Raw genomic sequence first — 26,425 nt, 5'->3', positions numbered from 1 at the left:
AAAAAAAAATTACCCTGGCATGATGGCATGCACCTATAGCCCCAGCTACTTGGGAGACTGAAGCGGAAGGAGCACCTGAGCCCAGGAGGTCGAGGCTGCAGTGAACTGTGATCATACCACTGCACTCCAGTCTGGGTGACAGAATGAGACCCTGATTCAAAAAAAAACAAAGCAAAACAACTTTTTGTATGATTTAAACATTAAAAAAAAACTTTATTATTATTATTTTTTTGAGTTGGGGGAAGGGGTCTTCTCTGTTGCCCAGACTGGCATGCCATGGCATGATCATTGCTCACCACAGCCTCAAACTCCTGGGCTCAAGTGATCCTGTGTCAGCCATCTGTGTACCTGGGACTACAGGTGCGTGCCACCATGCCCAGCCAACTTTTAAAAAGTTTTTGTAGAGATGAGGTCTCACTATGTTGTCCAGGTTGGTCTCTAACTCCTGGGCTCAAGCTATCCTCCTATCTCAGCTTCCCAAAGTGCTGGGATTACAGGTGTGAGCTACTGCACCTGGCATGGTTTATGTTTAAACATCAGTGTTCCAGTGCTCAGGTCAGATGTTGCTTCTCTAGGAAACCACTTATGCCCTTACCACCTGTTCCAGCTTGGTCCCCATCCTCTGGTGTCCCTGCAGCTCCTGAGTCTTCCTTTTATCATGACACATCACAGTGCACAGGTCCCGTGCCATCTCATCTTTACATCCACCATGCCTGGCACATGGGAGATGCTCAGTCTATGTTTGAGGAATAACTTTCGTTGTGATGAGGTCTCCCACCCAAAAGCTTCTCAAATGGTAGAGGCTTGTTTGCAGAAGAGGAAAATTTAATTTAATTTTTTAAGCCTAAATTGTTAATTATATTTCTAGTTTAGAAATGTCATAGGGTACATAACAATTAAATGTCATTCTGTATAATCAGTAATCCAAGTCAAGTAAGACTTAGTGTGGAGGAAAAAAGATACAGACCCTGTCCTGGGATACATTCTGACAGATCCGGGTTTAAAAAAAAATTTTTTTTTTTTAACCTGAGATTCAAGTCCCTCTCTAGAGACCACTAAGGAGAGCCTGCCTGAGATTAAAACCAACTCACAGGAAAACACAATCAAGAGATAGACAGATTCCTAACCATATTATTTGAACACCTGGACTTTTCAGTTCCATGAGCCAATGAAATTTCCACCATAAGGTAGTTAAAGTAGGGATTTTGTCACTTGAATGGAAAGAGTCCCAACTAATCTGCTTACATAGCTGGGGCTAGAAGTCTAACTCAGGTATACCTGATGCCAAAGCTCTTAGAACCTATTTTCTCATGTGGACAATGAAAGGATTTAGCCCACATTTATAGTCCTATGCAGTACAATGATGCCATAAGGGCTGGCATAACCAGTTCCCTATATCAAAAGATATATATGGTGTCAGAGACATGAATAAGGAGCTAACAACATTCAGTGCACATCATTCTGTTACCTCTGTTACTTTTCATTCTTGGCAGTAATACCAGAATTTTAGCACCACAAAGGTTTGGAGAAGACATTCCCAGCAATGGAATATAGTTTAGAGCATGGGTTGGCAAATATTTCCTGTAAGGGACATATAGTATGTATTTTTTGTTTTGTAGATCACAGTCTTCATTGGAACTATTCAACTGTTATTACAGAAGGAAAGCAGCCATAGACAATATGTACATGCAAGGGCATGGCTATATTCTAATAAAGATATTTTTTGGAAACTGAAATTTGAATTTCATATCATTTTTGAGTGTCATGAAATAGTATTAATTTTTTTCAAAAACTTGAAAATGTAAAAACCATCCTTAGCATGTGGGCTGCACAGAGGGGACACAGGCCAGTTCACCCAAGCAATGTACAATGGGCTGTTTGTAGGCCTAGGTAAACCTCTCCCATTAACTATGTGACCCTGGCCAAGTCACTGTGTCTTTTTGAGTTCCCATTTTTTTCTATCTGGACAATGAGAGGGCTCTATTGGATGGTATCTCAAGGCCCCTCCACTTCAAATACCAGGATTCTGATACTTCATTCAATAAATGTGAAGCATGTATGGCATGAGGCATTGTTTTAAATGTTGGGAATAAAGCCATGAAATAGAACTCCTGTATACATGGAACTTATATTCCAATGAAAAGGGACGAAGTAAACTTACATATGATTTTGGGTATTGGTAAGTGCTATTTAGAATACAAAGAGGAAATGATTGGAGAATGACAGGGCTATAATTTTAAAAGCGAGGCCAGAGTGGTGGCTCACACCTATAATCCCAGCACTTTGAGAGGCTGAGATGGGAGGATTGCTTGAGCCCAAGAGTTCAAGATCAGCCTGGGCAACATAGCGACATGTCGTCTCTAAGTCAAAAAATTAGCTGGGAACAGGGGCTTGTGCCTGTAGTCCCAGCTATTCAGGAGGCTGAGGCAGCATTGCCTGAGCCCAAGAGGTCAAAGCTGTGGTGAGCTATGATTGTGCCACTGCGCTCCAGCGTGGGTAACAGAGTGAGACCCTGACTCCAACCAATCAATAAGATACCAGGGATTGTCTCCTGATTACTGATATTTGAACAGAGACATGAATCCAGTGAGGGAGTGGACTCTGTGGCTATCTGGGGATAGAACATTCCAGGCCAAGACAACAGTCAATGTAAAGGCCTTGAGGTGGGAGCTCCCTTGTAGTCAAGGAATAACAAGGAACTGGTGTGGCTGGGGCACAGGGAGCAAGGTAACAGTAGTATTAGACAGGTGTACGGGGACAGGTCATTTAGGGTCTTACAGGACTTTGAATCTTACTCCAGATGTGATAGAAAATGATCAAGATGAGAATGACATTTCAAAATAATTCTAAAAGGATCTTTTTGGCTACTGTGTGGAAAATGGACCACAAGGACAGATTAGTGGAGAGTAGATTAGGAGGGTATTGCAATAATCCAGGTAGGAGATGATGGTGGCTTGAACAAAAATGGTGGTAGTGTTGGAGGTGGTGAGAAATGTTTGAATTCAAGATGTATTTTGCAGGCAGAGTTAACAGAATTTGTTGAAGGACTAGGCAGGAGCAGGAAAGAAAAAAAGAAATCAAGGCTAAGTATGTTGGGCTCAAATAATATTTTAGGAACAAAAGTGATTACATACAGGAAGTGTTTAATATTTGTGATGCATGAATTACTCCTTTTATATAGTATAAAAACCAGATATATTTGCAGATTCAGAAAACTACATACCTTCACAAACAAAGGACAGGGTTATAGAATACTTGGTTTCATAAAACTGCTTTTCATAAAACTATTGATTTTGGTATGCTTTGAAAAATTTTCCCTCATGTGATACTCTTCCTCAATGCTGAGATCCAATTTAGCAAATCAACTGGTTAGGGATACATTTTGCATTTGATAAAATAGGAGCTGAGATTAAAAAGATAGTAATTATCTCTTTCCTGAATATTTTGTTCTTCACAAGTGACATAATGTTAGCAAACCAAAATAATTAACCAGTAAACCAAAGAATAATTTTACTTAAAGTAGAGGTAGCTTCCTAATAAAGAGTTGACCAAGTTAACACTTGCGTTTTAAACACTTTTCATTACTGCTTTAAGCACATTTATGATACACACATCTATTCTTATGAAACCTCTACTTTGAAAGAAACTAAATCAGTTATGATACTTGTAGACTTCCTTAACGACCTCTTTCTAATAGTGACACTGGCAATGTCACAGCTGCTCTATATTCTTATCTCTAAGAAGAGAGGTCAGCAGGCATAAAAGGTGAAGAGAAGTACCTCTGAGGCTGACTCTGTAGCTGGAGGCCTCTGCAGATAAGGCACTTAGAAGCAGCACTCCACCTGGACACACGGTCCAGAGTCCTGAGTGGAAACAAGTCAACCAGAGAGCTGAGTCTATTCCAGTAAATGAATGAGAGAAGATAGAACCACACAGACACTATCTTGGATTTATTAACACGGAGGGATAAGAATCGGTACAAAGAATAAACATTGCTTTAAATACAAATAAATAGCTCTGGTTTCTAAAGGAAACAACTCTATATAATTTCATGGTAAGTATTTTCTAAGTTTCTATTAAAAATAGAAGACTACTTTGTGTTAAGCCAGGTCTTCTACTCCATTGTTACCCTTGTAGGACTTATAAGCCAAAAGAAGTCACCAGAGAAATGGGAGACAATGCTCCCACCTATCTGAATTATTCCCCAAATGGGAGTTGCTTGCATCAGATAGACACAGCTAATAAATGCAGAAAGTATCTTATATCTAAAGATATCTAAAAAAGATCAATCTTGGGAAAAGTCATAAGAATATCTTTGAACTAGCTCTGTGAATTCTGAAACCTCACTATGCTGAGGTTTTCGTTCAAGTGTCTTAAATTCATTTATACTCATGGGAACACTTAAGTTCCTAGAACAAAAGTTTCCTCTTGCTAGGAACGATAGTGGTAAACAGTCTGTAATCACCAAGAACAGGACCTCGAACAACAAAGTGATTTACAGGTAAAGGAGCAATAGTGCTGTCCAACGAAACAGTCTGTCAAACCCGGCACCAAAATGACCAAAACTGTGCTGAAATCTGTTGATTTATCTCTCCATATTGTTATATTTAGAATGTACAAAGTGACAAAAATATCTAGGGAGAAATATGTTCTAAGAGTAAAGAAACATTTTCAAGTCATGCAGTCTTTCAAAACTACCTACAACATAAGGCCATTACAGTCTTGGTGCTAGAGTAGTATCTGCTCTATTGACTTTCTGTGCCCACTACATGCCACCTCCTTATCCTGCACAAGATAACACAACCTCTTCTACTTAGATCCCTACACAATTATTAGAAAATGATGTTTGCTAGTGATCAATATAGCAATGTTTAGGATTTCAAATAAATTTTGCTTTTTCTATTTAGATTGACCATCATATAATTCCAAATAGAGTATCTCATGCTAAAAAAAAATCTCATGCAATAAGAATAATTTAAAAAGTCCCATGTTAATAACAACATTTGGTATTAGTGAAAGCAGGATTACTTAGATTTAAAAAAAATGATCACTATAGAATAAAAGTTGGATTTCCAAACAGAACTTCTGCTGTGGTACAAATGCTAAATTTGATTCTACAGTTTTGTTGATGCAAATGCTTTTAAGATATACACATTTTCCTGATTGGGATTCTGAAACAATAAGCATAATTCTTAAACAGATTACTACAACATTTGTTCATAGAATCAGCTGCCTTTTGCCAAGAACTTTCTCTTTCTGAGTACAGTTGGAGGTGTTTCCCAGTAAATTCTGGAACAATAGTTCTGAACATGATTTAAGTCTGTCTGTCACTTCTTTCCCCGCTTTTTACTTCTCATGTTGTAAAGACATGAGCACAGAAAAATGCTCATTAATTTTTTTACAGATGTTAATACATTTAGTTTCCTGATTTAAATAATAATATTTTGTATATTTGCCTTTCTCTCTGGCACACTGTAGAATGTTTCTGGAGTTACAAATACAAACAAATCAGCCAATTAGAGCACCCCAGGGTTCAAATCACAATTTGGGATACAATCCTATTTATTCTGGATGATACTCAATTCCACACATAGTTTAGGGAAGAACATCCAAAAACATTATGTTACCAAATTTTAACATGTGATTGTGCTCTGTTGAATAGTACCATTCACATCTACAAAGTACAAAGGCAGAGGATTTTAGGTGTGGAGATCAGTTTGCTTTTGCTGCTAAATTCACAACCATCATCTTCGAGATTTCCAAGCTGTTCTAGAATATGGAGTAGTCCTTTTTTTATCTGGTGGCTTAAAGTAGGAATAAACAGGCGCTGCTGGATACTCTGCATCAGGATTTTCTGCCATCATTTTCAGCTTTGCTTCAATGGCTTTGATCTTTGCAGTGACACTGAAATCAAGGACAGCAGAGGATCAGAGTGGGCCTAGGTGCATTTAGAAAATACATCTATATCTCATCTCCTTATGCCTCTCATACACATCAGAGAAGCAATGATATATTACATTATGAACATTTAAACATTTTACATACAAGACAAAAATAACCAGTGCTCTCATTTTAAGAAAGAGATTAAGTCTGAACCATCTATTAAGTTTTTAATATAAATACAGATTATCATTAGGAGTACTTCACATATCTTTACATTTGCTCCTCAGATACAAACACTGTTTACCACCTTAGTGCTCAGCAGAGTAGGCACTAAAAATAATTCTTTTATTTATAGGGTTGAAAATGACATAAGGTAGGTTGTATTCCTTATGCAGATGAAGAAATCGAGGCACAAAAAGCCAATGTTACACAGCTAGTAAGTGAGAGAGCTGAGATTTGAATACAAATTGACCCCAAAGTACCACCTCCTGAATTGCTGAATAACAGTGAGAAAAAAACCATTCTGGAAATCCCATAGTCTCTTTTTACTGACAAATGTGTGCTAATAAAGGCTTTTATTTACAGAGTGACTACAATGAGTCAGACACAGTGCCCAGCATTTTACTTATATTATTTCTACAAGGGTTACCATCCACTTTTTATAGATAAAGAAACAAATGTTGAGATAGTGATATTCCCATGGTTCACAAAACTAACAAAAGTGCAGAGCTAGGATTCAACCCAGTTTATCACCAAAGCCCTTGCTTTTTCCTTGCCATCAAGTTAGGAGGTAAACAGTCCCATATTATACAGAAAGGGATGAGATGCTAGAGAAGTTGTGAGGAATTTGGTTTTGATTGAGGTCAATGCTATGCCTGGACCAGAATGCAAAGCACTCAGGCATTGGGTTTTTGGCCTATGGTTGCCTTTATTTTCCATTCTTGATGCTACCTGATGTTGTAGACAGTGAGAGAAACTAGGAAGAAGTGTATATAGGGCCTTTCAGGAATCTTCAAAAGAATCTGCAGCACACCCATAAATTTACATGAGCAAGAAATTTAAAAATGAAGTTGCAATAAAAAGAACACGGTACAATCAAGATGCATTCTGGTCCCTCTTCCCTTAATGGCACTGCCAGTCACTTTCCACATGAGTTACAGGGAAACAACTTTCTCTAATTAGGCACAGACATTAATAGAAAGATGTAAATAATAAAAAAAGGAAGATATAAGCTGAGGTTCTCTGGATTAAAAAATAGATGGAAAACACTAGGCTACCTTGTAAACAAGCAACAAACATTAATTATAATAAACTAAAGACATGTTCCTTGTAACATGAAGACCATCAAGCATAAATGTGTCCCTTCCCAATAGGAGTCAGATTTATGAAAACCTCCACAGAGAACAAGCTTTGAAAAAGGAGGTTCTAATATTATGGGGGAAACAGCACAGTGAATATAAGCTCTTAGTGAATCTACAGAAGTCATAATTTTTTTTAATTCCCAGGAGCACAAAACAATGAAGACAGAACAAAATTATGAAATATCATGATATTGAACTTAAAGTAGTAACTATAAAATTAGTTTCAACTTATCAATTTACACTCCTGAAAACATTTCAGGACCACCTTCCCTTGCAGTTTAATGAAATGTTTGTAAATCTGTTTTGTTTAGTACAAATAATATATAAGAAAGATATTTTTTCCCCTGCCTGGTCCTCCCTGCAAATAGGCATTACTTTCCTGATTTTATAATTGGTAATTTCTGATTCTTATGTATTGCAAATGCTCCCTCACATATCTTCTTCCCTTCCCCTAGAAAAGGCTTTAGAACTGTATTTCTGCATTTTCAGCCTGCAGCTTCATTAAATAAGTAACTAAAAGACTACATTTTGAAGTCTAATAGAACTGGCTTTGAATCCTGACTCTGCTATTTGCCAACTGTGTGATCTCAGCTAATATTTCATCTCTCTATAAGCTTCAGTTTTCTTTATACATAAAATAAGTATAACAGTACTTTTACCAGAATTTTTATAAATGACATATTGCATGTAAAATGTTTCACACAGTGTCTGTTTCATAGTAAGCTCAATAAATCCTTGCTATTGTTATTGTTATTGTTAAAAGTTCTCCCTAGGCTACAATGCAAAAAATAAACAACAACAACAACAAAAAACCCCACCTATTTCTGTTCAACTATCCACTTAACTTCCCCTTTTTCTACTCAACCCTAGTTCTCCTGTTCTGAATTAACTCCAAAGAAGTAACTGACAATTCACACAAGCTAGAATCAAAACCAGTTACTGCCATGGTACATAGAATTAAACATTTGCAAACTAAAATTTTATATTAAGTGAACTGATGGTTTAGAAGAAATGATTATGTAATGACAATGCCAAAGAGACCCTTATTAAAATGCTTGCTTTTGGGGTAAGGAGTATCTGACTTATTTTTGTATCTTAGTGCTAAGCACAAAGTTTGATATGTTGTAGCTGCATTCAGCCTTTTTTGAGTGAATAAATTCTATAAACAGGGAGGAGTATATGACCTTGGGGGATGGAAGAAGAGGAGATATATACATTCTGAAATTAACTGCACCTATTTCTCAATATGTCAAGTTAGTAGATTCTAAGAGTCTGAAGATTCATTATGGTATGAATGAAAGCATCGGGTGAAGAGATGGTTCATGCTCTTGAATAACTGTGTCTTTGTGCAGCATACCACCTTACCTTAGGTTAGACTGAGTAGGCTCAGTACTTGAGGATGGCTCAAGACTGATTGGAAGGATCTTATCATTCTTGTTATGATCATATCTCTGAAAGTAAGAAAAAGGGAAATTACTTCACTTGGGCAGAAGCCAGTCTTTTATCATAGCACGTTGGTTCAAAAACTCTAATACCACCAGTGTTAACATCAACATATATATATTTTTTGAGTTGGAGTCTCATTCCGTCACCCAGGCTGGAGTGCAGTGGCATGTTCACAGCTACCTCAGTGACATACCTGCTGGGCTCTGGCGATCCTTCTCCCTCAGCCTTCCAAGTAGCCAGAACTACAGGTGTGTGCTACCACACCCAGCTAATTTTTTTTTTTTTTTAATTTATTGTAGAGACAAGGTCTCCCAAGTTGCCCAGGATGGTCTTGAATCTGCCAGCTCAGGCAATTCTCTCACCTCGGTCTCCTAAAGTGCTGGGATTACAGGCTTGAGCCACCACGGCCTGCCTGCCAATATATTTCTAGACAATTTTAGACTGCTTTACATTTAGATTTAATGCAAAACTTCACACAGTTTTGGCCTAAATGCTGTACATTTAGAAAAAGCAGTTGAGGAGAACTTTCCATCTAGTCATCTGTTCCTCCTTACTTGGTAAGAAAAAAATTTCAACTTTCAAATTCCCCCATGGTACAATTACACAGTAGGGTTGACCTTTACATTCTTATTTTAAGAACTGTATTACCTCTTACAATATTTATTTTGTTTTATTCAGAACACCTTGTGTTTTGCAAAACACCAAGCATAATAAATATTCTGCTCCTAATAGGTCTGAGTGGAGAATGAAAGCAGTAACATCTTTCAGTCACTGATATAGAAAACATTCTATAGTAAAGGAGTCATTTAATTTGATGTCAGATAATTACATACTTCTTGTAAAAAGTAAGCCTGATATTAAGTAGTAATCAAGAGCCTTTGGTCACGAAAAATTTATTGGAGAAGAGAACCATGAGGCACAGAGATTTTCAAATAAAAGACAGGAATGAGGATGATTTCTCTTGGGTGCCTTTTCAATGAGATGCAGAACGAGAAAACGACAGTCAGTTTGGCAAATGAGACTTGATTTCCTTTTGAGTAAAAAAGCATTTGGTAATTCTCCTTGTTTCTATTTTTAAGGCAATGTGTCCTAGAAATTGAGAAGGCGCTGTGATTACCTGAAATACTTAGGAGGATCCAAAGTGCCTAAACTTCATTTTTCACCATGAACACTGAGGTTAAATGTCTGTTTAGTTTCCATGGCTCTTTACTGGGAAGCTTGCTGGGGAGGGATAGTGTCCCTGATAAAAAACTATGCTTACAGAGCTAAAGATTTAAACTCCATCTCCATCACAAATCTTTTTGCAGGCAGGTTTTTCAAGTTCTCACTTCTGTAGAAGAAGAAGAATCAAATCTTGAAACTGCCACAGTCAACATAATTTCACCACTTCTGTGCCGGCTGGAACAGAATACCATTCATTTTCTTTTGTTAATGGTTGAAGTTTTTCTAGTGCATTCTCCCAAGAGACCAACTACAGGATGAACAGGGCAGCCTGCCACTGGGCTTGGAAACAACACAGGCACTGCAAAGTCCCACAAACCCACACCCTAATAACTCTCAAGATCTCTGGAGTAGGGAGATGCCAGAGCTTTAAGCACTCACACAAACTACCCATCTTTCAAGTAATTAGAATAAACAAATTCAAACTCTCCACAAAGTCAAGAGACTGGGAAGAATCTAATAATGCCTAAAGCAACTAATTTTAAAAATAAATACATTTTTTCCTCCAAAGAACAACCCTCACCAAAAAAATGATAGAGGTCTGAGTATACACATTAGCCACATGGAAAAATCAATCAAAAACAGGATCTGTGGGCATGCGGAGAGAAATAATGAAGGAACTTAATCCCTCCTGAGATGTTTCTTAAAAGAAAAATCTGGCAACACACATGGTAAATACAAATAGAAGACCAAAGTTTGGCTGTTCCAGATGTGAAGAGGCTGGGATGCAAATGGGTAAGTGGACAGATATCTTTCTAAAGACTCACTTAGGATGCAGCTTGATGTTGTCTTTCCGACCTCTTAGACGTACCTTTACTTGAGCATGTGCCCATCGTACCACCAGCTTCTTAGATAGAGCCAGCTTGCCATTGAGACACTGGATGGCTTGTTCTGCTTCCTGTCCAGGAAAGGGATGAATGTTAGTCAAAAAGCCAGATGCTTAACTAGCTCAATGTATTCTCACAGGGCCTCACTAGCTTTGATGGCGGAGTTTCTAATCAAATTGCCCTTGGTAAATAATTGGCAAGGGCATACAATTTAAAAAGGCAGAACAACAAAAAGGTATGAGTTTTTAAAAGTCAGACAAAAATTCAAATCCTGGCTCTATCACTTGCTAGCAATATGATATCTGGCAGGTCACTTAATGTCTCTAGTTTTGTCACCTGTAAAATATGGATAAAACAACTTGTTCCTCAGAGGCTGTTGTGAGAACTTAAAGAGCCCGTAAAGCATGGAGCGATGGTAAGCACTTAACAAATATTAGCTAACAGTCATGTTCTTATTAGGTGATACCTTTCTACACATTACTGTTAATTAGAGTAACAACTACTGTGCCAAGAGATTTTACTCCCTCCAGGGACCCTAGAACTATAACCTGGACTAGGGTTTATTCCCTGGATTCAAAGCAAGAAACAGTAATGGCTTCAAAGGATATGGGGGTGAAGGAAACTAGGCCGGAAAAAGCAGGAGTGAGTCAAATAGACTATTAGCAAGGTATTTGTGTGAGTCAATCTATGCACCTGGTTTTCAGAGCCAAAAGTTTCCTGACCCTTTCCCCATCAGATATAGGAGCAACAAGGTTGAAAGGAATTCCTGAAGTTAGATAATAGTTACTCTAGGTCATTCCCAGGAAACATGGTTGTACTTTCCCATCCTGCCAAGGCTCCGATACCCCATCTGTATCCATGAGGCATTCAGCCAAGTGTAATCCACATTTTAAGAGGGCGAAGAAACCCTTAAGGAACAGAGGAGGAATAGGATGTCCTACAAGGCAGAGAGAGTCTATACAGACTAGAGTGTAATAACCAGGCATTCCATTCTGGTTTTATTGATGATTCTCTTTTTCCTCCAAAGCTTACTAGAGTATTACATTTAACTAATATTTATTGAGCATCCACTATGTGTCAGACATTGAATATTCACTGGCCATCCTCACCCCACTGCCTCATGCAAAGTTAGAGTGATATGTAAGAGAAGTTTTACTCTTCTTTTCCATTTCATTTGGTGAATTAGAACCAATATGGCACTCTATTAGTTCTGGAGTATCAGCAGTAATAAGATGCTGTAGGAGATAAGTGTTTTAAAAAATAATTTCCTCTGTACATTGTTTCAGTTTCTTGTTATTTAAGGATACTATTAAATGTCAATTCTGTTTCCTTATATGCCCTCGTCTAGTCTCCCAACTCCTATAAGGAGGGTGTTTTTAAGTGAAAATCAAGGCCTAAAGAGTTAATCAAGTTAACACAAAAAAGAGCAAGAAATACAAGCTAGGCTTTGTGACTTCTAGTCCACTGTTTGTTTGTTTGTTTTTTTTCCCCAATTTGAGTCTCACTCTGTTCCCCAGGCTGGAGTGCAGTGGCATGCTCACAGACACCACAAACTCAACCTGCTGAGCTCAGGCAATCCTTCCACCTCATCCTTCCAAGCAGTGCAACTACAGGTCTTGCTACCATACCCAGCTAATTTTGTTATTTATTGTAGAGATGAGATCTCGCCAAGTTGTCCAGGCTGATCTCAAACCCCTTGGCTCAGGCCATCCTCTTGACTTAGCTAGTCTAATGTTCTTAAATCAACATCTATCCCCAACATGATCATTGATTTTAGTTGTCTGCAACAATTCTCATTACATTCTACCATTCAAGAAGAAAAAAAGTATTAAGAATGCGAATCCTACAGGACATTCTTTCACTTTTCTCAAAAAACCTTGAACAATTAGAATAACAATATATACTTATTGTCTACCATATTTGCAGAAACTAGGGAAAGCAAAAAATATCCAGCACTGGTAAGGAAAAATGACACTCTCATGCAGACTCAGAACATACTGCTATAACATTTCTTGGAGGCGATTTGTATTAAGTTGTATTAAGAAAAAAACAGACATGGCCTTTGATGATGCTATTCAAGTTTCACACAGTTAGAGCTATAAAAATATTTACTACTGTGATATTTACACTAGTGAATCACTGGGGACAACCCAAATAACTAACAACTGGGGATAGTCAAGTGTCTTATTATATGTTCATATAATGAAGTATCATGTACTCATCAAAAGTGATTTTGATTAGTTTTAATTGCAGTCTAAGTCACATATAGTAAGCTACACAAATCTCAGATATAGATAAATGTACATACAAACATATGAATATACAAATATCAGTGAAACTATAATATTACAATACAAATATTATCTAGATGGGATTAAATGGTAAAAAATAGTTTAATATACTTTGAATGCTAAACATGATAATATGATCCTACTTGTGTGTTATACATTGTATATGTGTTTGTGTGTGTATATGTGTGTGAGTGAGAGAGAGAGTGAGAGAGTGAGAGTGAGAGAGAGAGAGAGAGAGAGAGAGAGAGAGAGAGAGAGAGAGAGAGAGAGAGACAAGACAGATAAAGAGAGAACGTGAAGAAAGAAAAAAGACCAGAAAGATATATGACTAAATATTAAGTGATTATTTCTGGGTATTGGGGCTAAGTGATTTACATTTTCTTTTTTGGTTATCTATATTTTCACCTATAATAAGCACGTATACTTTTATAGTAAGAAAAACATCCATATATTATTAATAAAACAATAACTAGGCAATGTTCTTACATATGACAAAGTTATAGACAATACTAAGCAGCATCTTTATATTTAGTACAAATTCAGTTTCTTTATCAACGCAATTCCATTACAAGGACTAAATTTTAATACAGGGAGATACATGTATATATCATGGTTGAAGCTGAGTGCTCTCTTCCTCCATGTATGTTAAAATGTATATGCATTTGTTCTGAGACATTGAGAAAAAGTGTACATTTTAAGAAATCAAAATAAAAGAGAGTGTGTGGGTGGCACCACAGATAGGATTCTGTACCACAGGACAAACTACTGAAAGAATAGAAGACTTTGTTGGCTAGCCACTAAAGGAACAAACAAAACAGGATAGGGAGGGCAATGTCCATGTGCTCAATGTGGGCATCCTGAAGTATTTGGTCAGAAAAGGAAGTCAACCTAAACCTTGGCCAAGGGAGGGTAGATTGTGAAAACTGTTCACAAATTCATTTATTTACTAAGGATCTCTTTTAGGCTCACAGATGAACCAGACACTGCCCATAGGGAACTGCTATTCTTGTAGTCAAGAGAGATGCACAAATAATCACGGCAGAGCTTGATAAGTACTGTGAAAGGGAGAGGAAGCTCAATTACCTGCTTAGTTTCAAAGTTAACGAAACAGTACCCTCGAGGCTGTCCCTCCAAAGCACCTGACTTGTGGAAGAGGAAGTCAAACTGCTTTACCTTGCCAAACTTCTGGAGAAGCTTGAGGAGGTGGTATCTGTGGAGAAAGAAGGGCCCATGAGTATGCTCTGGGAATTCTGTTGGCCACTCAGTCTGAAGCGTGAGATAAAAGCAGGGGATAATTTGCCCCAAGATAAAAATCTCTTGTCCCCGTCCCCTGCCTTCCTCCAAACTGCTGTTAGTTTATTTGGCAGAGTTGTTTGCCTTTATTTGGAATGGGAACTAGAATTGTCATGGCTATGCATCTGTCCAACACAAAAATACCAAACAACAAAAAAAAATCCCACACCTTACAAACAGCTGTCTGGCTCACAAGCACCATTTGTTTTTTCTTTGGGAAAAATGCTCAAAAATAGTGTTGATTTATTTATTTTTACTTTCTTGGCAACGAAATAGCACTTGTGAATAACTATAACTCTATCAGAAACACACACCTACACTTCAACAGGCAAAGCCTACCCTATCTCAAAAATAAACAAAGTAACAAACACATGCACATTCATACAAACAAACAAAAAAACAGTCCTGGAAGACTTCCCTATTAGATTTCATAGTTAATTATTAGATCCAAATTGCACTTGTGAGAAACTCTGCCAAAAATCAAGCTACAGTTAGTGGTACTTCCGTAAGTGCTTGAGAATTTTAATCCTTGATGTGATTAAACATCAGGACAACATGGAACCACTATGCAACTGAGGCCAGTCTCACACAGGGCAGGAGAACTTGGTCAGTTCTAGAAATCATCCAGCCCCAAAGGGAGGCCCAAACTTTACCTGTACGATGATCACTTATGTACCTAATTCTGAACTGTACCCCACATCTTAAAAAAAAAGCATCCAGCCATGAGTAATTAACCAACCTCAGTTGCCTAAACACAGTTTGTACCCTGAGGTATGGTCAAGTAAAAAATATAGATGGTCAAGGAAGATATTTATTCCTGGCAGGATGTTCACCCTAAGCCACTGCTTGCCACTCTTTCCCTCAACCTCTTTATGGATTCCTTACTCTAAAACTTATTTGGTTTCTATAGAGCTTTTATGTTATTCAAACAGATGTGGCTTTAACAGGTTGTAGTGGCCAATTTCATTTCTGACTTCCTGTCATCTGATGTAAGGGTGAGACAAACCAACAGCTCTCCCATTTCCTTTTCCTCTGGCCTTCCTCCTGGCATCCTCCACACTATTCAAGTGGAGTCAAGGCTTTCGCTAAACAATGCTGTCCCTGTGATACTAAAAAGGTATCAGCTCACATGCTAAATCTGTTATTACTGGGAATTCTACCCCACAGGGAGTCAGTAAAGTTGTCGTTATAGCCACATTTATATTCACATTGTTTTCTAGGAGAAACTCATCAAGATTTTATTCTTGAGTAAGAATCTCCTTTGGGAGGCTGAAAGATATGAAATGGATCATCAGATATACTAAATTTGATACTAATACACAATACACATCAACAAGCAAGTCCATTATCTTGGATCAGATGTCTGACACAGTGGAACAAGGAAGACATAATGCAGGTTGAGTATTGAAGCAGAATGAAAAGATCACAAGGCATATTGTGGATATTACTATGGTCTATTTTGAAAGGGAAAATAACCATGATCTCCTAATTTCTAAATTCCCAACTCCCAACAGAAAATCTCAACTACTAGTGAAAATGTAAGAAGTGACTCTTCACAAGAAGGAGAAACACCTCAAGTGCAAATTTCTGGTTTACTTGATTTTCTGAATAGGCTTATAGCAAGGGTGAGTTTCTCACATACACAGACAGATGGGCTATACGTCTCCCTTAGGGTCTTTAATTCACGGATGCATCTTCTACTTACTATACCCACTCAAAACTCAAAACCATGCCAGTAGCCACAGAATGGTGGGTCAAACCAGATCTTAAAGAAAGAAACAATTTAAGGGCTACTGTGGGCCAGTCATCTTTTCATTAGCTCCATTCTGCTTAATAGCAGGAAGGTAACGCAATTGGCATTTCCTAAGAAAAGAATTTTAATTTACTCAGGAAAAAAAAGCTGACAGATTATTCTTTGTAAAGCTAACAAACACATTCTGCCCGAGAATCGCGACCTTAAGATTCCAGGAACATCTGCTTAGGTCTGTGTCTTTCAGCTTCTCCAAGATTTCTTTTCTTGTTTGATAATTTCTTGAAATTATCGGAACACCGAAACAAAAGGAATGAAATGTTTACTATTTTGCTTCCTGGAGATGGGGACTGCAAGCTCTGATAGTAAAAAAAGTCGAAGGATCTTGCTTTCACATCTGCAAGCACTTTTATCTGCTGCTGAAGTGTGGGAGAGCTCACTACTCAGCAGAGGCTCTCTTCACTCAATGAAATGTGTACCCTGCAGTCTTCAGGAGCTAGAGATTTAGCACAGCAGACATACGTATTTCTGCAACTTAATCAGTAGTTTCTGTAAATTGGTCTTTAAAACAACCTTCCTGCCTAATGGCACAGAAGTAATTAATCTATACAAATATTAAAATAGACATCTACAATATGTTGAGACCAATTAGGCACTTGGACTATCCAAATGATAAAACTAGGTTCCTGCCTTCAAGGATCTCATTCTGGTTAGAGGAGAGAGACATGTAATCAAACAATTACAAAACAGTGAATGACTTGCACATGGAGGTATATACATGAATACACACAAGGAGAACCAATGGTGCAGTGAGGATGGTGGTTAAAGAAAGCTTCATAAAAGGAGCGATATCCGAGTGGAGCATGGCAGTGTGAGTGAATATCATGTGCAAAGACATCAAAGTGGAAAACAGTCTGATCCATTGGAAGAGAGTGGGGTAAGAGGGGGCTGAAAGGCAAGCAGAAGACAGCCTGTGAGGGATGTTGTGTGTTACAAATTTTTATCTTCATGCTACAGACAATGGGAATCACATAAAATGACACTTAAGATTGTCTTGAGCAAAGTTTGTTTTATTGTGAGGTGGGTTTTTATGTTCTACTAGGTACATTATTAAATAGTGTCATTGTATTTCCATTTTTTTCTTTTCTTTTTTTTTTTTTTTTTTTTGAGTCAGGGTTTCACTCTGTTCTCCAGACTGTAGTGCAGAGGCTTAACCATGGCTCACCACAACCTGAGTCTCAGGTGAGCATTCTGCCTCAGTCTCCTGAGTATCTGGGACTGTAGCTTCAATTTAAGTAAGCAAACAGTAAAGGCTGTTTCATACAAACCAATATGTTAAAGAAGGCAAGGACAATGAAGGAAAAATAAGAAATGGGCTGAGAGAGAAACAGGGGTTTCTTCAGGGATAAACGTATTATTCTCACATGCATTTACTTTCCCTTGCATTCTAGTTTATTCCTGAAAGTCTGTATCAGAAGCACATTTCCACCTGGATGGCTGTCCACTGCTTTTAAGTTTCCTTAACACATCCCTAATTGACCTCCTCTCTTCCACAAACTGATGGTCCTTTCCAGCTATCCCACTGGTCAGTAGGGATTTAATTATTTTACATTCCTCAGGCAAGAAATCTCAGGATCATCTTCAACTCTCCACTTCTCATTCTTTAACTCTCAGACTCACCCACTGGTTTCTATGTTTGTAGTCTCTATCTAGGTGACACCGATGGCAGGGTTGATTTGTAGCAGTCTCTACTAGCTAATCTTCATCTTTAGTTTCTGCCCCTCTACTTCATCCTGAATACTGATGTAAAATTCCCCTATTAAAACATCAGGCCAGGCACGATGGCTCACACCTATAATCCTACCACTTTAGGAGACCAAGGTGGGAGGACTGCTTGAGCCCAGGAGTTTGAGGCCAGCCTGGACAACATGGTGAGACCTCATCTCTACAAAAAAAAAAAAACAAAGTTTGTAGTCCCAGCTACTCTGGAGGCTGAGACAGGAGGATGAGTCCAGGAGGTAGAGGCTGCAGTAAGCTATGATCATGCTACTACATTCTAGCCTGGGTGACAGAGCAAGACTGTCTCAAAAACAAAATAAAACAGTAACAATCATTTTCACAATGTCAATCTCTTGATAAACATCAACAATGAATCTCTTTTATATGAAATGCAAACTTGTCTGAATAAATTTTAAAGACCCCATCATAATCTGAGAGTATTCTACCTATTCAACTACAATTTTCATTTCCATTTAGTATTCAACCTCTTCTTAAGTCAAAAAGGTCTTTCTGATAGTCTGCTTACACATGACAATCTTTCTTACTCATACCTATATGCCCTTATAACTTCCCCTCCATTTAGAGCACTACTTCTATTAGAATGTCTACTGGTTTTGTTCTCTCTCATACTTATGCACAATGCAGTGGCTATTAATTTAGCTTCTATACAGCACTTTTAATATTTGAAAAAGAAAGTCATTATTAACCCTTTTAGAGGAAACTGCAGTGCAGAAAACAGATAATGTCTAAGGTCATTAACTTTTTTGGCTTCTTTGTTGAAGGCAATAGTAATATTTAGAAGTGCTGTTTACCCTTAAAATTAGACTGTTTATCCTCACAACAATTAAAAAGAGGTTCTTATATATTTTAAAATTTAGAATAGGATACTTTAGATCATGGCAGGTTTTGTTTTCTTTTGTTTTTTGAGTTGGAGTCTCACTCTGTTGCCCAGACTGGAGTGCAGTGGCCGCTCCCGGCCACTGCAGTCTCGACCTGCTGGGCTCCAGCGATCCTTCCGCCTCAGCCTTCCAAGTAGCTGGAACTACAGGCGCGCGCTACCACGCCCGGCTAATTTTTGATTTATTGTAGAGACAAGGTCTCGCCAAGTTGCCCAGGCAGGTCTTGAACCCGTGAGCTCAGGCAATTCATTCACCTCAGCCTCCCAAAGGCGCGGGATTACAGGCTGAGCCACCGAGCCCGGTTTATGACTGTTCAATCATTAGAATATTTGTGCAAGCACTAGATTAGGCAGTGAGAAATTATCATTAACTACTTCAGTAAACTGAGTCAGCTCACTTAACTCTTCTTTTCCTATAAAATAGGGAAAATAATAGCTGTTTCACTTAACTCACAAAGTTAAGAGCTTATATTCATATACCATTAGTGCTAGAAGAAATGTTCAGGTTATTGAGGTGAGCATACTCATTTCATAGGTAAGAAATATTAAGTAAAATGTAGCCAAGAGTAATCAGAATATAGTGGAAAGAACATGGGTTTGTAATCTCTAAGATCTCTTTAATCATACACAAATATCTCTGGCTTCTAGCACAGCCTTAAACGGTCAGTATTACAATCACAGAGTCAATATAAGTAAACAAGAAGCATAATATCAGAGTACTAGATAGTTAGGAATGCATATTCTATTGGGAGGAGAGTGTAACTTAAATAGGACGCAGGTTAATAACCAACAAACACACATAAAAAGGATGACTAGAAGTAATAAACTGAAAACTGGGTGGAAAAGTGTTTTTTTTTTAAACTGTCACTGTTTTACATATCCTTGTAACCATTCATGACAGTAAATATATATTATAATTTGTTTTCTAACAAGAGTTAAGACAACACTTAGATAGGAGGGGCATTCAAATAAGCTTACAGTTTGAGGCCAGGATTTTGAGATCAGCCTGTACAATAGGGCAAGACTCTGTCTCTTAAAAAAAAATCGGTTTACGAAAAAGATCAGGAAGAGGGTGGTGGAGAGTAGAGACATACATACACATAGGAAAAAGAGATAAGGGTCTGTTGGAGGAGAAATGGTAGGAACTGGCAGTAATTTGTGGGTGGAGGGAAAGTTTAATTAGGAAAATTGGAAGATGCTCCGCAAACTTCTGTCAAGAGTCATTAGAGTTTTGAGATTTGGATTCAGTTAATACCTTCTGAGATTAGACTACAAGATAGGTACCATATATTTACATAACTTACATCATAATCCTTCAATATTTGGGAATGACTGTATTTTAATAACTCATCCAGGCTCACCACTACCCTGAGAGGAACATGATGGGTGTAGTTTATGTACTTCAACAACTTGGAAGGAAATAATATATTCTACCTCTTATTAAAATGTCAAGCTTCTTTGCTGTAATTAAATAAATTAAATGAGGCAAAAACTAAACAGTTTATGTTAACCATAAGCTATGATTGTAGTCATATCTTTAGAAATTTATTATTATTTAATAAATCAGTTTGTTTGATAGATGAAATGTTTTCAGGTAGAGAATTCATAGAAAAAATAGTAAAAATGGTCTTTGGTGATATAGAAGTAAGGAAGCCAGGGGGAGAGTACAGTTCTTCCAGTCAGCATGCCCTGATCTATAGTTTAGTATTTCACGTCTGCTTTTGGCCTGGCGAAAGAAGAACAGAGATTTCAGTGGGAAAGTTTTGATCCAATATTCTTGTTAATGTTCTAATTGAAGAAAACATTCATATTCTCCAACATACGATATAAACTGAGGTAACAAATGCCCATGTGAACTTTCCTGTCACACAGCAGAACACAATTAGAACAAGAGTCTCATTACAGAGAACTGTGGCCAACACAATCAACATTGTTTCCATGCTTTAGATTTCCATTCAGACAAGCAGAGGTTGGAATGGAAACCACTTTTGGAAGCATCCTCTCATAGCTTGGGTTTTAGATGATGGAAAAAAGCTTCTTTGACAAAGAGACATGAATCAAGAGATTGGGCAGATTTACACTCATCCTCAAAGCCATCAATCACAAAAGAGAACTGAAATAAATGCTGTCTATTCCAGGATCCCTATGACCATGGTAACATAATATTTGGAAGACATCCATCTCCAATATCATCATAATTTCTACAGGGACCCAAATATATTTACATTGAGCTGATTTGAGCTTGAGAAACTTTAAGGAACTAAGCTTTCTGTCATTATCCTGACCTACAAGTTTACATCCTTTTTTCTCTCTTCTAATTCTGACACCTATATATACCTTCTCTCATCCCAGTCTCAAAAAAGCAGGTTCTCTAATCTCCTCTCCCCTTGCCTTTGACACTATTCCAAAGAGAGTAGCTTATAGGATTGATGATATAGTCCATATTCACTTTAAGCACTGACCTTATTATACACAGCTCAATCCACTCATTCTACCCTGCCACCAAACACTATCTTCCCTCATCAAACAACTGGGGGAAGGAATTTCTCTGCTAAGAAATTCCTTTGCATTATAATTGCTATGATTGGAAAAAGTAGGGAGTTGGACAATTCAATTAATTTTGTGACCCTGGGCAAGGTACTTCTATCTTTAGGACCTCAGTTTCCTCTGTTATAGGATAAAAGAACTGGATTCCATCAGAGGTTCTCAAAGTATGCTCCATTGAGCCTTAAAAGTCCCAGAGTTTCAACAGGGATTGCCAATGAAAAGGTGGCAGCTGACAAAAGGCTTTGGCTGCACCTCTTCTCCCCTTTAATCAGAGCAACTCTGAGCTTCTATTTTATATATAGCTTCTGATAACTTATGGCGTTCAAATCATTTAATAAACAAATGAAAACCAAAGGGGGCAGGGGTGATCTCAAAGATTCCTTACAACTCTGACTTTCTATGGTTCTGTGGTCAAAAGATACTCCTCTGCCTGTCTGTTAAGGTTCTGAGACTTCTTCCACTTGTTCCTTCATTCTGGGTACAAAAGTATGCTCAAGGTTGATTCTAGAAAATAATTCCCTATAGCCACTGGATATAAGGATTCAAATAGTTGGAAATGGGAGAACATCTTTGGTAAGCAGGAAAAAACAGGTATATGGTTTAAAGGACACCCAACTGTGTATACTTGCAGTAGCAAAGTTCAAATGTAAGAAAAGTGACAAAGGCTAATAACAACATCACATCCATGTAAAGAGAAATTAAAGCATAAGTAAAAGATTCAAAATATATCCAACATCTCTTGAAAATTCTTCTGAACATCATCACTGCAAAATATCCCAGTTTTGTAGACAATGAATTATGGTAACTTAGACTTACTCTGTGATTTTGGGGTCCAGATTGCCAATCCATAATCGGTGTCCTTCCTGTAGAGAGCCCTCTGAAAGGATGGATGCGTTCTCCAGGGGAAGAGTTTTGGTTTCTGCTTCCATCAATCTCTATGAAGTACTAAAGGAAATGTGAACATTCAGGCAGGAGAGGAGCAACAATGTGTGAACATGAGACTTCAAATTCAACTCAACAAACATTTATTCAAGGAGGGCATGCCCTCTGGGCAATCCTTCAAAGGCCTCAGTTATTCCACAACCAGGGCCCCAGAACTAGTTAGTTCCCTTGGGACAACTCCTCTGGCAGCCAGAGCACAGAAGCTGCCAGTTAAGGTGAAAGGGGCGTGGTTCTGCATGGAGAAACTAAAGTTTTCTCCTCTGAAGCCAGAGACTGACTGGGCAGGAGGCCAAAGTCTTTCTTACTACATGATACTCCAGTTCAACAACTGTCACCCAAAATAAGTCTTGGAAACCACCAGGAAGAGTCTTAACAGCACTGAAGAGGATGAATAGGGAAGAGCAGCATTATATCCCTTTTCCTGATAGAAGAGGTAATACAGCAAAGGGAAGAGGCAATACAGGAAATCTGTGCATAGATTTTTTTGGAATAAGAATGGGTTTGAAACCAGGTTGTGTGGCTTGGTGAATTTTACCTGAACTTTCTAAGCCTCAGTTTCCTTATATATATAAATGGAAATAATACTTATTTTAAAGGGTTGTTGTGAGGATTAAAGAGAGTACATTAAAAAAAAGTCACAAACACTGTATCTAACAACAGTAAGTTATCAATAAATACTAGCTATCATCATGTTTAACATTTTGGGAGACTGGAAAGAAGAGACTAATTTCTTCTTTAGTTATTCCAGCTTCACCATTTCCTAGTTGTGTAACCTTGGGCAAGTTTCTTAACTACTCTTTGTCTTGGTTTCCTCATATGTAAAATGGGGATAATGCCTCATAAAATTATTGTGCAGATTCAATGAGTTAATACGCCTAAAGCATTTAGAAGAGTACATGGCACCTAGGAAGCATTCAATTAATATTAACTTAAATTATTACTAGTTACTGAAATGTCTCATCTCACAGCCAAGGAGAATGAAGATTATGATAGAACAGCAGTGGAAAGAGGAGAAAGCTTGATGTCACAAGACTTGGTTTCACATTGTGGCATTTCCACTAGAAGTCATTTCTCTTTGAGCTTCAGTTTTCTCATCTTTAAATAATAAACTTTGCCCTACTTATAACTTAAGGTTTCTAAGAGGTCCAAAAATGAAATGACAGATATAAAGATTTAATAAGAGTATAATGTAGTAGAGAAGGAAAATATAAAGGGATGGTAAGGTGGTAGGCTGCATCACCCTTCAGACATCCCTGCTAGAGAACACACATGTCCTATATATCCAAAAATGCTTCAGTGGTCAATGCTGCAGGAACTGTCTCTATAACAAACAGCTGACCATATATTGATACTGCCATTACCTCTTATTTATCTGAGCACACTTTATCTACCCCCTGCACAAGTGTGTATTTTTCTTCCTTTTCCACTCACTTCTTTAATCTGTTCAGCAACGTATGACAAGCAACTAGGAACTGTTAAACCCTGGGCTACGTACTGAAAATAGAGAAATGAACAAGCCATTGCTCTGGCTCTTACCTTCTGAGAAAGGTGGAACAGATATCTGAGTATACTCTATAAAGTATAGCACAAAACAGTCCTTAGGTATCTGTTTGCTGAACATGTTTATCTACCCCCTGCACAAGGGTGCATTTTTCTTCCTTTTCCACTCACTTCTTTAATCTGTTCAGCAACGTGTGAGAAGCAACTAGGAACTGTTAAACCCTGGGCTACGTACTGAAAATAGAGAAATGAACAAGCCATTGCTCTGGCTCTTACCTTCTGAGAAAGGTGGAACAGATATAAATAGACTCCCAGGAGTGGAAATGGGAGAAAGATTTTGTCCACACCCTATTTTTTCCTTCTACTTTTTATTTTATTTTATTTTTTGAGTTGGAGTCTCATTCTGTCACCCAGGCTACAGTGCAGTGGCATGCTCACGGCCACCACAGCCTCGACCTGCTGGGTTCAGTTGATCCTTCTACCTCAGCCTCCCAAATAGCTAGAACTGCATGTGCACACCACCATGCCTGGCTATGTTTTTTTTTTTTTTTAATTGAAGAGATGAGGTCTCACCAAGTTGCCCAGGCTGATCTCCAACCCCTGGGCTCAGGTAATACTCTTGCCTCTGCTTCCCAAAATGCTGGGATTAAAGGTGTGAGTCACTGTGCTCAGCTCCTTCTACTTTTTTTTTTTTGAGTTGGAATCTCACTCTATCACTGCCCCCCCACCCCCAGGCTGGAGTGCAGTGGCACGCTCATGGCCACTGCAGCCTCAACCTGCTGGGCTCAGTTGATCCTTCCGCCTCAGCCTTCCAAGTAGCTGGAACCACAGGCATGTGCCGCCAGGTTCAGCTAATTTTTTGATTCATTGCAGAGACAAGATCCCACCAAGTTGCCCAGGCTGGTCTTGAACTCGTGGGCTCAGGCAATCCTCTCACCTTGGCCTCCCAAAGTGCTGGGATTATAGGCGTGAGCCACTGCACCTAGTCCCTTCTACTTTTTAAACGAATCATTCATTTAAAAAATATTTACTGAGTTTCTACTTCCTAGGTCTCTCTAGTTGCTGAGGGTCAGAGCAGTGAACAAGGAAGATCACTGTCCTCTGGATGCTTATATTTGGAAGGGGAGCAGGACAAAACAAAAGTAAAATAAATAAACAAGATATAGTGATAAATGCTACAAACACAAATAAGCAGGATGATGCGGCAGGGGGCTGAACTACTTTAGACTAAGTGGAAGGAAGCCTTCTCTAAAGGAGATGACATTTGAGTTGAGACTTGAGTGACAGGACATCCTGATTTTCTCATGTCTAAAATCAGCAATAACACTAATAGCTACCTAATATCACAAAAAGGTATCATGTTTTAGTGGGAAGAGTGCAGGTCACGGGGGTCTGGGTTCAAATCCTAGTTTTTGCACCTAGTTATTGTGCCTTACAAGTCATATGATATCCCTTTAAGTATCCTTTCCACAAAAATGCTTTCCCCTAACAGAGTCAGTCCCTTGTTATTCCAGGTCATAGCCGCCTTTTCTCCCCCTCAAATAATGCTAATTCAATGTGTTATTTAAGGTTTTACCTTCTGTTTCTTTCTCTACAAGGTAAGTTCTTATAGGACAGGGCCTTGCCGATCCTGAAACACGGTTCTATTACCAGCGCTTAGTACACTGCCTGGCTCATAGTTGGTGCTCAATATTTACTAAAAGAAGCAAGCCACTTCTCCGTTTGTAGTCTTGGTTTATTCTTCCGTCCTAGAATGGGTATAATTATCTCTATCTCATAAATTCGTTGCGAGTCTTAAGTAATAATGGTGACAGCTCAGGACAGGGTTTTTTGAGGAATGGTAAAGTGTAATGAAAGATCAAGACAACATGGAATGTCAAAATGCTTTGGGTCTGCGATAGCGACACTCCCTTAGATCAACAGAGTTCACAAGCCGCTTTTACATCTATTCTTCCAGCTGAGCTGCAACAACTCTGGAAGCCAGGAACAGTGATTTGGAAAGTCCAGAGAAGCAAAGGCCCTTGATCTTAAAAGCTAACGACGAGGTCAAGTCTGGAACCCCAGCTTCCCTATTCCTGGCCGCGAATTCCCAGACGCGAGGAATCATAACTCGGATTGTTATTTCCGGGCCAGCAGCGGGACAATCCGGGGCGGGGCCTGAGAACCCGTCCTGCGAGGGCGCCTTTCTCTAACACCTCCTGGCGGGGCCGGCGCCGAAGTGCAGAGACACGTCGCAACCGACTCACCTCGTGGCTTCGGCGTTGTGCCCTCAGCTCATGCCCAGATAGCAGGTCCAGACTCCGCAGCCCGACGGACCTCTGGAATCGTCCGTCTCAACCCTCGCAGCCAGGCCGCCAGTGACGCGGCACGCCTGCGCCGCCGCACCGCCCCGTGACGTCAGGGCGCCCGCGCCGCCGCGTTTGCCGCCGTCGCACGAGTCCCTAGTAATCTGGGCGATAGCTGGTGAGTGTCCTTGATAGGGCCTCGAGGCGCGCGCGCGGTCCGGGTGCCGGAGACCCTTACTCAAGGACCCCTGGGGGACCTCAGGGTCCAGACTGTCGTCCCCGACCCGTTCGAGTCCGGCTTGACCTTTAAGGCTGGGACGGGACCTGTGGTATCCGTGCGAGCCTCATGGGCTGGGGGCGGGGCTGGTGTTGACTGCTTAGGAGTAGAGGGCTTGTTGGAGG

General features: G+C 39.0%; 2 protein-coding genes across 4 annotated transcripts in view; one reads left to right on the top strand and one right to left on the bottom strand.

Annotated features, from left to right (window-relative positions):
- Window positions 1-3,935: 3,935 nt before the first annotated feature.
- RBM18 (RNA binding motif protein 18) lies at window positions 3,936-26,119 on the bottom strand. 2 transcript variants are annotated; one of them, XM_008056791.1, is made up of 6 exons: window positions 25,985-26,119; window positions 22,113-22,241; window positions 14,113-14,239; window positions 10,723-10,809; window positions 8,610-8,695; window positions 3,936-5,904 (listed from the first exon to the last, which is right to left on the bottom strand). In XM_008056791.1, exons 2-6 carry the CDS (start codon window positions 22,223-22,225, stop codon window positions 5,745-5,747), a joined length of 573 nt encoding a protein of 190 aa, XP_008054982.1. In that variant the 5' UTR covers window positions 22,226-22,241; window positions 25,985-26,119; the 3' UTR covers window positions 3,936-5,744. The 2 variants fall into 2 exon arrangements, with proteins under 2 accessions (XP_008054982.1, XP_008054983.1); XM_008056792.2 differs by having other exon boundaries at window positions 22,113-22,231; window positions 25,985-26,103.
- The window catches only part of MRRF (mitochondrial ribosome recycling factor), a 62,198-nt gene continuing 61,861 nt past the window's right edge, over window positions 26,089-26,425 (top strand). The window contains exon 1 of one of the 2 annotated variants that reach the window (XM_008056793.2): window positions 26,089-26,201. The gene's annotated coding sequence lies outside the window, so the exon portion shown is untranslated. The remainder of the gene's footprint in view (window positions 26,202-26,425) is intronic. The other variant, XM_021711720.1, reaches the window with a different exon arrangement.

The sequence above is a fragment of the Carlito syrichta genome, unplaced genomic scaffold, assembly GCF_000164805.1.
Source record: "Carlito syrichta isolate Samal-C Ts95f unplaced genomic scaffold, Tarsius_syrichta-2.0.1 Scaffold302529, whole genome shotgun sequence".
Taxonomy (NCBI): domain Eukaryota; kingdom Metazoa; phylum Chordata; class Mammalia; order Primates; family Tarsiidae; genus Carlito; species Carlito syrichta.
This window is presented reverse-complemented; position numbering and strand designations above follow the sequence as displayed.